Source organism: Emys orbicularis, chromosome 4, assembly GCF_028017835.1.
Source record: "Emys orbicularis isolate rEmyOrb1 chromosome 4, rEmyOrb1.hap1, whole genome shotgun sequence".
Taxonomy (NCBI): Eukaryota; Metazoa; Chordata; order Testudines; family Emydidae; genus Emys; species Emys orbicularis.
The window spans coordinates 156473508-156489578 of NC_088686.1; the positions used below are offsets into that span (position 1 = coordinate 156473508).

Consider the following 16071-nt stretch of genomic DNA (forward strand, 5'->3'; position numbering starts at 1 on the left):
CATTTGTTTCTCGTGGCTGGCACAGACCCGGTTCATCATATCTAGTGCTGCCAGGCAGGCGTTCAGTGAGCCTATCCAAACAGAGAGGTGGTTTATCCTGGCTGGGACTCTTACACTGGCCTCTCCCATGTCATTTTCTGTGTGGCAACTATTCCCTCCCATATCATCAAGGCTCTCCATCACCATCCAGGCATCAGATCTCTGACCCAGCACTGCCCACCAAACTGTCCCCCACCAAGACGTTGGCAGATAGCTCTATGGCATTGTGTGGGGGGGGGGATGTTTGTGGAGGGCTGGACATCCTCTAAAGTGACCGTCCTGCTCATGCTTCCAAAGTTGCTTCCTTGTGGTCCCAAACACTGAGCAGAAAGGCACCTTGAGAGCACTAAGGCGGACAGCACACAAAATACTGGAGTAAAGGGTTGGGACACACGGTCCTTTGGTTCTAGGGACAGCACCTGTGCCCTTGAGTCACCAAGGGAGTACACTGCTTAGTGTGTGTCACTCTCAAAGGAGCTGATCCCAGGACAGTCCAATGGTATATGGTATAGCAGTCAGAGCCCTAGTTTTGTTCCCTACCTCTGAGTTCTCAACAAGGAGTCCGGGGCCCCTGGGGGGCCGTGAGCAGGTTTCAGGGTTTCCTCCACGCATAGCTGGCATTAGACTTGCTAGGGCCCAGGACAGAAGGCCAAAGCCCCACCGTACAGGACTGCAGCCCGTGGCCCCAAGCCCCACTACCCGAGGCTGAAGCCAAAGCCTGAGCAACTTAGCTTCGCGGACCCCCTGTGGTATAGGGCACCAGGCAATTTTATCCCCTAATGTGGCCCTGGCTTTTATATGCAGAAACACAGTTGTTGTGGCACAGCTGGGCCCTGGAGTTTTTATAGCATATTGGGGGCGGGATGACTCAGAAAGAGAAAGGTTGAGAACCCCTGTCCTGGCTTCTCAGGAATCTCTTAACCAAATTACCCCCAAATAGCACCACCAGCTCTACTCCAAACTGCCTTGCAGCATATCACTTTTGAAATCAATTTACATATATATGTCGATTTTAGTACTCTGAAAATTATAAGCAGCTAATTTTAAGAAGGGCTGCATGGCTGGATCCTCGGAACAAAATGATCCCAAATTTATATCTCAGATCCCATCCCTGGCTCGGTGATAACATGTCACTTTAAAGTCAATCCCCTGATGCCTACACATTTTGGAGCATCTCAAAAAATCAGCTCCTAAACCAGGAGCTTTGCTCTCAGGGCAAAAGTTCCAAAAGAAACCTCTGCAGAATGTAACTAACGTCCATACACAGGTTAAGGAAGCTGCCAGGGCCAGGACTGAAGCTCACAGTTCAAGAGTGATGCTAAGACTCGATGAGCACAGACTGTCACCTTGAGCCAGCCTGCGGATGCCCACAATGCACACGAAGCCCAGGAGTCAGCTTTGAGCCCAAGTCCCCTTCAGTCCACACTCAAAGCAGTCTGACTTGGGTTAGCAAGCACTCAGAACCGTGGGGCTGTACCTCGAGAATTCCAAGCACAAGTGACTATCCATTTGGACCTTACCCTTGGCTTCCAGGAGGCATCGCAATTTTCAAGACATCCCAAGCAAGCACGCTGATTGTAAAGCACTTACAGAAACCAGCTGTTCAACAGTAGACAAGTCCCATCATTAAGTATACCAGAGCTACCACTCCCCTATCATAAGCCAGGCCCTCAACTAGAGCAAATGGGCATTGATTTCAGAGAAGTTACAGCCATTGAGAATGTGGCCTTTTTGTAACATCAACTTCCACTGCACTTTTTTTCATACATTACTCTTACCTAAGCAATCACTTGTGTTTCCCAGATTACTTGAGGCATCAGCATGACTTTCCTCATCGTTGTGTTACTGTGCAAAAGGAAAACAATAATAGATGGACTCTTCAGACAGTCCCTTCTCCAGGTGAATTGGCTCCAAATCAGAACTATTTCCACTTGCGCAAAAAAAAAAAAAAAAATCAAAAGAGAATATTTACGCCACCTCCATCGGAACCAGAGTGATGAAACCCACCTGCAGCAGGCAGATGTCTGTCATTGTTGACCCCGCCAAAAGAATTGTATTTGGAGACCGCTGGGTTTGTTTATATATTAGTTTAAGTGGCATTTGCAGATGTAATCCCTGGGTGGTCCCCAGAGGTCTGCACATCAGGCTAAGCACTGATGGGATCATTAAAATGTCTTTCAAGTCCTCTGGGGATAACTGCACATGGACGTGTTGTCTTCAAAACTTGGGCTCACTTCATGAGCTCACTTCATTCCCTGTTCTTAGTTTCAAAGGAAATTGGCCCATTTTCCTCAGCCAGGAAGCTGAAGGATCCCTCACCAGCAAAAGCCTCGTTGTAGATGCAAAGAGCAACATACTGTATCATTCTAGGTAACAAATGTGGTTCCCCATGTTAATCCTCTTGGTAAATATACCTGATGCAGCCTCCTGGGACCCGCCTTTGGTACATGTCACACAAGATACCTGCTTCAAAGCTGGTCAGTATGTGCAACTTCCTACAGGAGGCAGCGGCGAATGGGTAAAAAAAGCCAGACATCTGGCTTACCCCCAGACCGGATCACCTGGGACCTATTGTGGTTACAGCTCGGCTCCAAAAACATCCAGGCTCCAAGGTCCCAATTCGACTACCACAGCCCGGGAGCAGTCTTCGGCTCCCTCCCTGCATCTCACCGAATCTGGACTGTTACTGGGTATTTAGCTTCATGGGATGTGGGCCCACTCATATAGGACCCCTAATTTCAGGGTACAAGACCACAGAAAGTTGGGAGTGGAACCAAAGGACAGAGTGTTAATTTATGGACACTCCTCTAGAACAAACAAACCATTCTATTTCCAGGGCCTCGGATGGATCGGTCGAGATTCACAACATTTATGAGGCTGCTAATGAGTTGGGAGAGTATCGGTGTGAATGTTTGTGGGAGGGTTGGGCACTTTTTATTAACCTAACAGTGTTTGTAAATGTGGGATGGACGGATGTTCCTCCTCTGCTGTGGGAACCTGAGATGGAGGGACTCTATTGTCAGGAACACTGTGTACACCCCGTTAAACGTTTACATTGTACTGATATACGATGTTACAACCTGACCATTTGTACATACTCCCTACTATCTGTCCGGCATTGTACCCTATCCCACCGGACGGCATGATTCAAGTAGGCCCCAACAAAACACTTTTGCATGATGTTCTTATGGTCTCTCTTCAGGTTAAATATGATTTGTCCAATTTTTCGGCACCTTTGCGAAATGTATGCTCAGACCACCCCAGTCAGACCACCAATGGCTGCAGGACCAGCTACAGTTTCTAATACATCAATATGTTATTCGGGCCTGCACAGGCAAAAGACAAAAATGTAGCATCTTTGGTGATATTGGAGGATTTTTTGGAAGCACCAATTCTATACTAAATACGCTTAACTAAATTCTGAGAGGTCATACAATTCTTGGGTCAAAAGCCAAACCACCCAAGCCCTTAGACATACTAACACAGGCTTATCCTATGCTCTTACTGCAATTGATGTAGCAATAGAGGATTTTTACAAAATCATTGAAAAAACCTGAGACGCTAACAGGTCTAGTGGATTAGGAACTGGGCTGGGAGCCAGGACCCCTGGAATCTACTCCTAACTTTGACCTGCTGTATGACCTTCAGGAAATCTATTTCCCTCTCTCTGCCTTTGCTTATCTATATTATAAGCAATTTGGGGACTCGCCTATACCATGTGCTGGTACAGTGCTTGGCAAAACGGGGCCACAGTCTCAATTAGCTGTACTGCTTGGTGCCCCCAGTCATGGAGCCAGCCCCACATCGCACAGGTGCATGACATCTAAGATATCCCAGGTACCCTGAATCCCGCTCAGCTTGTTACATACAATTGTGTGTGAAAGTCAGCAAAAGATGGAGACACAGAGACTGCTATGAACTGGATGGTTGGGTTAAAGGAACAGCACTAAGGGGTCTGCAAGGCACCTGGTAAAGTCATGGGTTGGCACGGCAATGAACTGAAAGATTCTACAAATGGGAGGAAATGTTTATAGTTGAATCCACCCAAACGTGCTTTGATAGGTTAATGATCCATGGATGTAGTATCCATCCCTCAATGGATGCTGTTTATCTGGGGGTGGGGTCACTACATCATAGCACGGGGACAAGTGGGTTGGAAGGCCTGAGCTTTACCATTATGGCTGCCACCTCCATCATCCAGGTGAATGCCTGGCTGCGAAGATGGTGTCGCCAGGAGGGCTTTGGCTTCCTAGACCACGGGATGCTATTTGAGGAAGGACTGCTAGGCAGAGATGGCGTTCACCTTTCGAGGAGGGGAAAGACCCTATTTGGACACAGACTGGCTAACCTAGTGAGGAGGGCTTTAAACTAGGTTCGACGGGGACAGGTGAGCAAAGCCCGCAGGTAAGTGGGGAACATGGAGACCTGGGAGATGGGTCGGAAACGAGAGGGAGTGTGGGCTATAGTGGCGGAGAGAAAGGAGGGTCAGGACAAAACTGGGAGGAAAGATCAAACCAGTATCTTAGATGCCTATATACAAATGCGAGAAGTATGGGTAATAAGCAGGAAGAACTGGAAGTGCTAATAAATAAATACAACTATGACATTGTTGGCATCACTGAAACTTGGTGGGATAATACACATGATTGGAATGTTGGTGTGGATGGACACAGCTTGCTCAGGAAGGATAGACAGGGGGGAAAGGGAGGAGGTGTTGCCTTATCTATTAAAAATTTACACACTTGGACTGAGGTAGAGATGGACATAGGAGATGGAAGTGTTGAGAGTCTCTGGGTTAGGCTAAAAGGGGTAAAAAACAAGGGTGATGTCATGCTAGGAGTCTACTACAGGCCACCTAACCAGGTGGAAGGGGTGGATGAGGCTTTTTTTAAATAACTAACAAAATCATCCAAAGCCCAAGATTTGGTGGTGATGGGGGACTTCAACTATCCAGATATATGTTGGGAAAATAACACAGCGGGGCACAGACTATCCAACAAATTCTTGGACTGCATTGCAGACAACTTTTTATTTCAGAAGGTTGAAAAAGCTACTAGGGGGGAAGCTGTTCTAGACTTGATTTTAACAAATAGGGAGGAACTCGTTGAGAATTTGAAAGTAGAAGGCAGCTTGGGTGAAAGTGATTATGAAATCATAGAGTTTGCAATTCTAAGGAAGGGTAGAAGGGAGAACAGCAAAATAGAGACAATGGATTTCAGGAAGGCGGATTTTGGTAAGCTCAGAGAGCTGATAGGTAAGGTCCCATGGGAATCAAGACTGAGGGGAAAAACAACTGAGGAGAGTTGGCAGTTTTTCAAAGGGACACTATTAAGGGCCCAAAAGCAAGCTATTCCGCTGGTTTGGAAAGATAGAAAATGTGGCAAAAGACCACCTTGGCTTAACCACGAGATCTTGCATGATCTAAAAAATAAAAAGGAGTCATATAAAAAATGGAAACTAGGACAGATTACAAAGGATGAATATAGGCAAACAACACAGGAATGCAGGGGCAAGATTAGAAAGGCAAAGGCACAAAATGAGCTCAAACTAGCTACAGGAATAAAGGGAAACAAGAAGACTTTTTATCAATACATTAGAAGCAAGAGGAAGACCAAAGACAGGGTAGGCCCACTGCTTAGTGAAGAGGGAGAAACAGTAACAGGAAACTTGGAAATGGCAGAGATGCTTAATGACTTCTTTGTTTCGGTCTTCACCGAGAAGTCTGAAGGAATGCCTAACATAGTGAATGCTAATGGGAAGGGGGTAGGTTTAGCAGATAAAATAAAAAAAGAACAAGTTAAAAATCACTTAGAAAAGTTAGATGCCTGCAAGTCACCAGGGCCTGATGAAATGCATCCTAGAATACTCAAGGAGCTAATAGAGGAGGTATCTGAGCCTCTAGCTATTATCTTTGGAAAATCATGGGAGACGGGAGTGATTCCAGAAGACTGGAAAAGGGCAAATATAGTGCCCATCTATAAAAAGGGAAATAAAAACAACCCAGGAAACTACAGACCAGTTAGTTTAACTTCTGTGCCAGGGAAGATAATGGAGCAAGTAATTAAGGAAATCATCTGCAAACACTTGGAAGGTGGTAAGGTGATAGGGAACAGCCAGCATGGATTTGTAAAGAACAAATCATGTCAAACCAATCTGATAGCTTTCTTCGATAGGATAACGAGTCTTGTGGATAAGGGAGAAGCGGTGGATGTGGTATACCTAGACTTTAGTAAGGCATTTGATATGGTCTCGCATGATATTCTTATCGATAAACTAGGCAAATACAATTTAGATGGGGCTACTATAAGGTGGGTGCATAACTGGCTGGATAACCGTACCCAGAGAGTTGTTATTAATGGTTCCCAATCCTGCTGGAAAGGCATAACGAGTGGGGTTCCGCAGGGGTCTGTTTTGGGACCGGCTCTGTTCAATATCTTCATTAACAACTTAGATATTGGCATAGAAAGTACACTTATTAAGTTTGTGGATGATACCAAACTGGGAGGTATTGCAAGTGCTTTGGAGGACAGGGTCATAATTCAAAATGATCTGGACAAATTGGAGAAATGGTCTGAGTTAAACAGGATGAAGTTTAACAAAGACAAATGCAAAGTGCTCCACTTAGGAAGAAAAAATCAGTTTCACACATACAGAATGGGAAGAGACTGTCTAGGAAGGAGTACGGCAGAAAGGGATCTAGGGGTTATAGTGGACCACAAGCTAAATATGAGTCAACAGTGTGATGCTGTTGCAAAAAAAGCAAACATGATTCTGGGATGTATTAATAGGTGTGTTGTGAGCAAGACACGAGAAGTCATTCTTCCGCTCTACTCTGCTCTGGTTAGGCCTCAGCTGGAGTATTGTGTCCAGTTCTGGGCACCGCATTTCAAGAAAGATGTGGAGAAATTGGAAAGGGTCCAGAGAAGAGCAACAAGAATGATTAAAGGTCTTGAGAACATGACCTATGAAGGAAGGCTGAAGGAATTGGGTTTGTTTAGTTTGGAAAAGAGAAGACTGAGAGGGGACATGATAGCAGTTTTCAGGTATCTAAAAGGGTGTCATAAGGAGGAGGGAGAAAACTTGTTCACCTTAGCCTCTATGGATAGAACAAGAAGCAATGGGCTTAAACTGCAGCAAGAGAGGTCTAGGTTGGACATTAGGAAAAAGTTCCTAACTGTCAGGGTGGTTAAACACTGGAATAAATTGCCTAGGGAGGTTGTGGAATCTCCATCTCTGGAGATATTTAAGAGTAGGTTAGATAAATGTCTATCAGGGATGGTCTAGACAGTATTTGGTCCTGCCATGCGGGCAGGGGACTGGACTCGATGACCTCTCGAGGTCCCTTCCAGTCCTTGAATCTATGAAAATCCTCTGGCATCCACCATGACACAATTGGGGCTTCATCGTCCTGATCCTGAAAGACGTCCTGACCAGACCAAGCCAGAGAGAAGGAACCAGATGATATCACCACCTGGCCCTGCTTCATCTAAATCCTGAATATTTGGGATAGGAGACTTGTATTCCTGCTGTCACACCCTCCCTCATGTGACGTTTTCCTTCCCCACCTTATTTATCCTCTTTCTCATGAGCATCTGTCTGATCCACCAAGTACATGCCATCTTATTATTTTAAATAGAATAGACAGACACTCCAATTTAAACACACTGGACTAGGTAAAACAGTAAAACAAGTTTATTAATTACAAACAGATAGGTGTTAAGTGAGTACAAGTAACGAGGCTGAAAAGTCACAAACTGTTATAAGAAAAATAAAGATAAAATATTTACTAGTGCCTAACTTAATAAACTATGTTAGATTCAAACAAAGTTTCTCACTACAGACTCCAACATATTACTGACCAAACTCTTAGGTCTGGATCCCTCCCCGTTAGTCCAGTGGCTGTTTTCTTTTATCTTCTTAGGTGTGATGCCAGAGATAGACAGGGAGAGAGATGATGGGAGTCTTGGGGTTTCTGCCCCTTCTTTTTATAGTCCTGCCCCCCATTGAGAAGCATTTCCAGCTGGGAGAAAGGTGACAGGCAGTCTGGTGAAGAAAGGAAACTCCATGCAGTTTCTTTGCTAAAATGTAGATTTCTATCCCTGTCCCTTTCCTTGTCAAAGAATGGCCACTTAGCAGGTAATGGTCTATCAGCCTTGTTGAGTCAGACTTGATGCCTGAAGTATCAGCTTGCCCTTTGTCTCTGAGGAAGTGGTTTAGCTACTCCCTGGACTTATCTGGGAAACATGCTTGAGTCATGATTTCATCTTATGTTCATAACTTTACATGTAATGATGCCATGTGCATTTTGCCATGATATTCATCAGCAAGTTATGAGTTTTTAACTAATACCTCACAAGGCAAACCTTGTACAAGCATTATAACAATACCGTGTAGTGTGTGAACATGGGTCTATTCCGTTACCTGCCCCATGAACCTGAATGGGATGTTAACGGCAGGACACACTGCTTTGGGAGCCATGCCAACCCATCCCAGCAGGGAGCTGTGTGTGGCAGGAATGGAGGAATTCAGTTGGCTTGCTCTCTTAAAAAACAGATACACCCTAGCTGCTGGGGTACATACTGGTGGGGGGGTGTCCTGCCACCACCCCTTCATCTCTAGGGGCAGAGGAAACTCCTGATGCTCCCCTAGAGAGGGACGGATGAACACAATGCTATTCCTGGGTGAGAAAATGCATTAGCCTTGCCTCTCTGGAAGGGGATGGCACTTTCGTCATCACCATTCCAAGTGGAGGGTGAGGTTATGGAGAAGGGGGAAGGAACATGTCATGATCTGCCTAGGACCATAAATTGCCTTTAATTTCACCCTGATCTTTTTGGGAAAAAAAATAATAATTTGAAGTTATTTTTCAGTTTAACAAGTTTAGTGGCATAAGCAAATACCCCCTGGTCCTCAACTCACACAAGCAAAGTGATGCACTGGGGGCAAGAATTGGAAGCAGGGAGCTTTAAGAGGTTATTTTCCTTTATAATATTTACATGGGAGGAAATGGTTGTGCTGGGATATCGGCAGTTATCTCGGGGAGATGGGAGAAGGGCGGGCAGGGGTGTCTATTGACAAAAACTGGAGCTGGTCAAAAAACGGGGAAAATTTTTCACAAAAAAAGTTTATCCCTTTTTTCCTGTGGGAAAAAATCCACCAGCTATATTTAAACCTCAAACTGTGGCAGTCGTTCAGCCGCCTTCCCTGAGATTCCAAATACCGATACCTCCATTCCAGCAAAGATCTGTGTATTTGTGGGGGGAGAGGTACTGAGCTGTCTGTGCGTCATGTTGATTAAAAGGCTAGAAGTCAGGAACTCCTCCGTTGCCACTGACTGGCCGTAATAACACTTTTCACTTATACATATACAGAGATGATAAAAAAATAGGAGAGAAAAAGTATTGTTATGCGGGCATCATCAGGTGGTGCTGTTGTACATGGTCTCCGTTCTTTTTTTCAGGGTCTGTCTACACTAAAGATGGAAGGCGTAACATCCATCTCAGGTAGACATACCCCTTCTAGCTCTGATCGAACTAGCGTGCTAAAAATAGAAGTGTAGCCCCGACAGCACGAGGAATTATGCCCGATTACATGCCGAGGATTTCAAATGAGATCATTCTCGGGGCAGCTAACCCCTCCTGCCGTTCACACCACCATGGCTACGCTTTTGTTTTTAGCATGCTAGCTTGATCAGAGCTAGAAGGGGTATGTCTACCCTAGCTGAAAATTACACCTCCAGTGCCAGTGTAAACATCCTCTTAGTGTGTTAGCAAGTTTTGACTCTTGAGGGGAACATGCGGTGTTGTTATCATCTTTGGGTAAAGTAAGGCTTTGGTTGTAGAGGCAGCTTCGGGGGGAATGGGAGTTGTGTGAGTGGCAGGAGAGTTTGCTGTCCGTCTTGGTCTCTGATTAAAGTCAATTTTTGAGGCAGAGTTGCTCCCCTGGCATCAGTGTTGGGATGAGATTCCTGGAATAAGAGATGGCCCTGCATGTTGTTTGACCATCTCATTTCAGGACTGGTATATATGTGTGAATAAAGCAAGTTACCCTCAGAATACAGCCAGACTCTGCATCATAGATTTAACTGCTGCCGGGAAGCTGACTTGCAAGGCCCCAGACATTGGCAGAGGGGCAATTCTGGTTTCAGAATAAGAGGCAACAATATTCTTTTACTGTCCATTATTTTTACTGAGCCACAGATGATCTTAATGCCCAGACAAAGAGAAAGATGAGGTCACTGCCTTGAAGACCATACCATGGGCAACAGTGACATCATGCAGAAGTCATTGATATATTAGAAGTGCCGAAATTTACAACTTTTCACATTTTTGGAGAAAGAAATGTGTGGGCAGTTAATTTCCTTAGGGCTGATTTAACTTCCCTGTTTCTCAGACTATAAACCACAGGGTTCAACATAGGACTAAACAAGGTATAAGATAAGGCAATCAAAGTGTCCTCATCTAGGGAAGCGGTTGATTTGGGTATTAAATACACAAAAAAAGCACAGCTGAAGTGTGTTATCACAATGATGAGATGGGAGGCGCAGGTGGAGAAGGTCTTGCGCCTGCCTGTGACAGAGTGGATCTTCAGGATGGCGGCAAGGATATAGATGTAAGAGAGGATGATTCCGGTGAAGGTGCCTAGCAAAACAAAGGCACACAGAAAAACAATGGCAATCCCAGTGATATGATGGTCACTGCACGCCAGCCTCAGAACGGGCAAGATGTCACAGAAGAAATGTCTGATGGCATTGGGCCCACAGAAGGGCAAACTGAATATAAGGGAACTGATGCCTAGTGCTATAAGAAATCCAGTTGTACATGAAACGGCGACCAGCTCAACACAAACCCTCCTGTTTATCACAACTGGGTATTGCAGCGGCTTACATATGGCCACATAGCGATCGTAAGCCATGGCTGACAGCAGGAAACAATTTGTGCCCCCGAAGCCAAAGAAGCAGAACATTTGAGCAGCGCATCCCAGGAAAGAAATTGTTTGGTTTCCCGACAGCAAACTCACCAGCAGCTTGGGGACGACAGCCATAGTGGTGCAGGTTTCCGAGAAGGACAAAGCGAAGAGTAAGAAGTACATGGGGGTATGGAGGCTCCGATCAACACTGATAGCTGCCATGATGGTGATGTTGGAGGTCAGGATTATCACGTACACTGGGGAGAACACCAGAAAAAGCAGAACCTGCCGCTCTTCCAGACTGGAGAATCCCAGCAGCAGAAATAGAGACACGGTGCTCTCATTTCCTCTGGGCATCATCAAAAGCATCTAAACTCAAGGGGGAAAAGGAGGCAAAAAATCTTAGGAGCTATACAACACCATCAGAGTTGCTTCCTTAGCTCCAACACAGCCTCAGACATGATCAAATGATTGGTGTGAAGGAACTAAAACAAGCCCAAGACTGCTGATTTTTTTCTATTGTATTTTATCTTTTATTTTACAGTCATGTATTCATTGCTCAGATATTGCAGTGGTGAGAGCCCACTTAAGGAGCTGGGTAGATTGACTGATTTATTGATTGATTTATAAAAATTACGGTAGTAACATTAGCTTTGGCTATAATATGCTCTGGTTCTGGGGAGGTGTTACAGTATGGACGATGACAATGTAAGTTTATCCCAACCAATTTCCCCAACTTGACTCCACTTTGTTTCAGAAGGATCACTTCTAAAGAACATAAGAACGGCCATACTGGGTCAGAACAAAGGTCCATCTAGCCCAGTATCCTGTATTCTGACAGTGGCCAATGCCAGGTGCCCCTGAGGGAATGAACAGAACAGGTAATCATCAAGTGATCCATTCCCTGTCGGTCATTCCCAGCCTCTGGCAAACAGAGGCTAGGGACACCATCCCTGCCCATCCTGGCTAATAGCCATTGATGGACCTATCCTCCAAGAGGGATCAAGACTTCATGGACTATTTATTATTATTTATTATTATTACAGTTATTTAGGTAGCATCCAGGAACCTTACCATAAACCAGAATCTATTGTGCTAGATGCTGTACAAAAACAGAACAAAAAACCCCCAGTTCCTGCCCCCAAAAGCTTACAATTTAAGTACAAGACAATAGACAACAGGTGGGTGAAGACTGATGGATGGAGGAGTACAAGGAAGCAATGAGATGATAGGCAGTGGCTGTAGCACACCATCTGCCTAGCTATGGTCAATGTTTTTATAGTTATCCGAGAAGAGGAGAGTTTTATTTAGTCCTTTTATTGTCTGTTGCAAGTTCCCAAAGAAGGGTAATGTATGCCACTCGTAAGGGGTGTTATTAATACCAAAGGATATACTCCAGGAATTATTTTGGGAAGTTCTCTAGCCTGTGATATACAGGAGATCAGTCTAGATGATCACAATTGTCCCTTCTGGCCTTGGACTCTATGAATCTCTGCGGGGAAAAAATGATGTTGGCACGTGTCTATTAGCAACTGGACAGAACATAGAACTGGGAGTTAGTGGACCTGTTTTCTGTTCCCAGCTCTGCCACTGGCTTTCTTCATGACCGTGGGCAAGACACTTCACCTCCCTGTGCCTCATCTATCAGATGGGGGAAATTGTGCTCACATGGTTTTAAGAACATAAGAATGGCCATACTGGGTCAGACCAAAGGTCCATCCAGCCCAGTATCCTGTCTATCGACAGTGGCCAATGCCAGGTGCCCCAGAGGGAGTGAACCTAACAGGTAATGATTAAGTGATCTCTCTCCTGCCATCCATCTCCACCCTCTGACAAACAGAGGCTAGGGACACCATTCCTTACCATCCTGGCTAATAGCCATTAATGGACTTAACCTCCATGAATTTATCTAGTTCTCTTTTAAACCCTGTTATAGTCCTAGCCTTCACAACCTCCTCAGGCAAGGAGTTCCACAGGTTGTCTGTGCTCTGTGTGAAGAATTTCCTTTTATTTATTTTAAACCTGCTGCCCATTAATTTCATTTGGTGGCCCCTAGTTCTTATATTATGGGAACCAGTAAATAACTTTTCCTTATTCACTTTCTCCACACCACTTATTTGTAAAGCACTTTGAGATCTATGTAGGAACTAGTATACAAGTTCTTAGTGTTATTAGGCATATGTTGTGGATGTAGAGGCACGGAGGTATAGAAAAAAAATGAACTTTGAAATCTATAGATGAAAAGCACTATGTAAGAGCTAGATATTAATATTATCATAATCATCATCCAGGCTTTCCTGGAAACCCCAGCTACAGCACTAGGAAAGTTAGCTAGCAAGCAATGGGTAACTCAGAGTATCTAACCTGCAATAAAAGACCTGGAGTCAATGGACTCAGGCTCACAGGGCTCGGACTGCGGGGCTAAAAAGAGTGGTGTGGAAGTTTGGGCTCAGGCTGGAGTCTGTGCTTTGTAACTTGGCAAGAGGGGAAGGTCTCAGAACCTGGGGTCCAGCCTTTTTAGCCCAGCGAGCTCAAATCAGTTAACCCAGGCTCGGAGGCTCTGTGCCGTGAGTTTTTCTTTGCAGTGTTGCTGTACCCTGACGTACTTATTCAGCTCTCATCACTGCTGATGATGGGTGCAGCAACTGGTTCCTCTGAACTATTGCTGAAAACCATTTAACAGCTAGACAGCACTCAACGATTCTCAGTTCCATTCCTAGAGAGACAGCGAGACCAACCATCCAACTTTCTGAACCAAATCATACTCTGATGGGTAAAAACGATCTGCTTCTCTCTCGCCCATCTCAAAGGGGAAATAAGGCGATGAATGTGCTAGAGACAACTTTCATAACAACAGTACAAATCCAGAGGAACTCAGTTGATTTCAGTGGCAACACAGTGGGTTTACACAAGCCTGAGTGCTATCACAATCTGGCTGTTTAAGGAAAAAATCTTGTTATGAAGGATTCACCACATCAACCAAGATATTCTGGGCACTAAACTTCCAGGCACTGTACTTCTAATACCGTCTTCCCACTAGGCACCTGCAGTACATCCATACATCTTAAATAGTCACCCTTTCCCATGTTCCAACGCATACTACTTTGTCTGTGGAACAGGAGGCTTTTATTTTTCCTGGAATGAGGGAATGTAGGAGCAGGCAGGATGCTTTCCTGCAATGATTTCTGAATTAAGACACCCTGAAAAATAGCTGATAAACTCAGGTACAACAGTCTATATATATAGTCTAATATATATATATATATATATATATATATATATATATATATATATATATATATATATATATATATATATATATATAACTAGTGGAAAAATTTCCCATAGAACATTTTTCCATGAGGAAATGCTGTTTTGTCAAAATTGAAGGGGAAAAATTGAGAAGACGGGGATGTCTTGAGTTTTCTTTTCATTTTTTTTCCAGTTTCAAATGTATTTTATTATAACATAACTTAAAATTAAAAAGGTGGAAATTGAAATGAATCAATTTGATTTTATTGAAATGGAACATTTTGCTTGGCCTGAAAATTTCCCCCCCAAAAAATTTCATTTTGTAGGATTTTTTTTCTCTTTATTTTCCAATTTGGAAGGAAAACAAATTTCAAAATGTCAGAATTTCCCATGGAATGGAATTCCTACCAGCCCTTTTATATCCTTCTTTCTCTCTATTATTGAAACGATAGCTAGACAGACACATAGGTAGATCACTATACCTTTGCATGACATTAAAAATGCATCTATTAGTTTATTTATTTCCACGTAAAGCCATCACCAGATAACATACCTGTAGCACCAGGAAAGAAACTCCAGAAGGATCTGTGCTTAGAGATGTTTATATTGGGGTTTGATCACCGCTTGGGATGTAATCCCCTGTTGCTCCCCCCAGCATTTACGAGTTCACAAAGAATTCAACAATTTTTAGAAGAACACTGTCTCACGCAGGGGCTGATGGGCAGCTGTTCTTGGATATCAGGGTTGTAATGCCATACCCATGGGCGCATTGTTGGCAATGGAAGTTGGGAACTTCTGGATCTTAATTTAAGAGCCTTGACTCCTTGAGCTAAAAGACTCACCTTGGTTAGCCAAGTGTGTAGCAGGTTTATCATCCTATACGAGCCAGCAACCATTAGAGGGAGACAGTAAACCACACTGAGTGGGCATGGCTTGCGAGGCAGTGCTTAGAAATGGTGCCTTGTGAACAAATACACCTAAAGAAATTGTGTGGACCCTTGCAGCTACGAAGGTCAAAAAGCCACAAAGAGATAAAGAGGCTGATGCCATCCATGGAGAATGAGTCCTACACCCTAGGGACTATTGTAGGAATAGCTCAGTTAAGTAACAACCAAAATTGTGATGTGGAACCACCAAGGATTGGCTGCAATCAGGCAGGTTGAGGCACCAGCAGGGAGTCCCAGATATAACCAGATCCCTCCTTTCTATTCACTCTGACAATGAACTTCTTGCCCTCTGCAGTAAACTCTGTGGAATTCTAGTGTAATGTTGCTCAGTCTATTCAGCTTATCAGAGAGAAGGTTGAGCGGTGACTTGATCATTGTCTATTGATACTGGCACAGACAAGATATCTGCTGACAAAGTCATGACATGTTATTTAGTCTGCAGAAGAGAAGAGTGAGGGGGGATTTGATAGCAGCCTTCAACGACCTGAAGGGGGGTTCCAAAGAGGATGGAGCTCGGCTGTTCTCAGATGTGGCAGATGACAGAACAAGGAGCAATGGTCTCAAGTTGCAGTGGGGGAGGTCTAGGTTGGATATTAGGAAACACTATTTCACTAGGCGGGTGGTGAAGCACTGGAATGGGTTACCTAGGGAGGTGGTGGAATCTCCTTCCTTGGAGGTTTTTAAGGCCCGGCTTGACGAAGCCCTGGCTGGGATGATTTAGTTGGGGATTGGTCCTGCTTTGAGCAAGAGGTTGGACTAGATGACCTCCTGAGGTCTCTTCCAACCCTGATATTCTATGATTCTATGTTCCAGTGGCTGGAAGTTGAAGTTAAACAAATTCAAGCTTGAAATAAGATGCAATTACCCAGAAGTGAGGGTCTTCAAAGATTGGAACAGATTCCCTGGGGAGTTGGTGGATTGGGGT

At 44.4% G+C, this 16071-nt stretch overlaps 1 protein-coding gene and 1 pseudogene across 1 annotated transcript; both read right to left on the reverse strand.

Annotated features, from left to right (window-relative positions):
- LOC135877972 (up-regulator of cell proliferation-like) overlaps window positions 1-16071 on the reverse strand; it is a 778396-nt pseudogene that overhangs the window by 454318 nt on the left and 308007 nt on the right.
- On the reverse strand, window positions 10360-11304 carry LOC135877109 (olfactory receptor 10T2-like). The gene has a single exon (XM_065402457.1). It carries the CDS (start codon window positions 11302-11304, stop codon window positions 10360-10362), a length of 945 nt encoding a protein of 314 aa, XP_065258529.1.

Excerpts from the sequence above, each read along its gene's own strand:
- LOC135877109 (XM_065402457.1), bottom strand. The coding sequence starts at position 11,304 with ATGCCCAGAGGAAATGAGAGCACCGTGTCTCTATTTCTGCTGCTGGGA.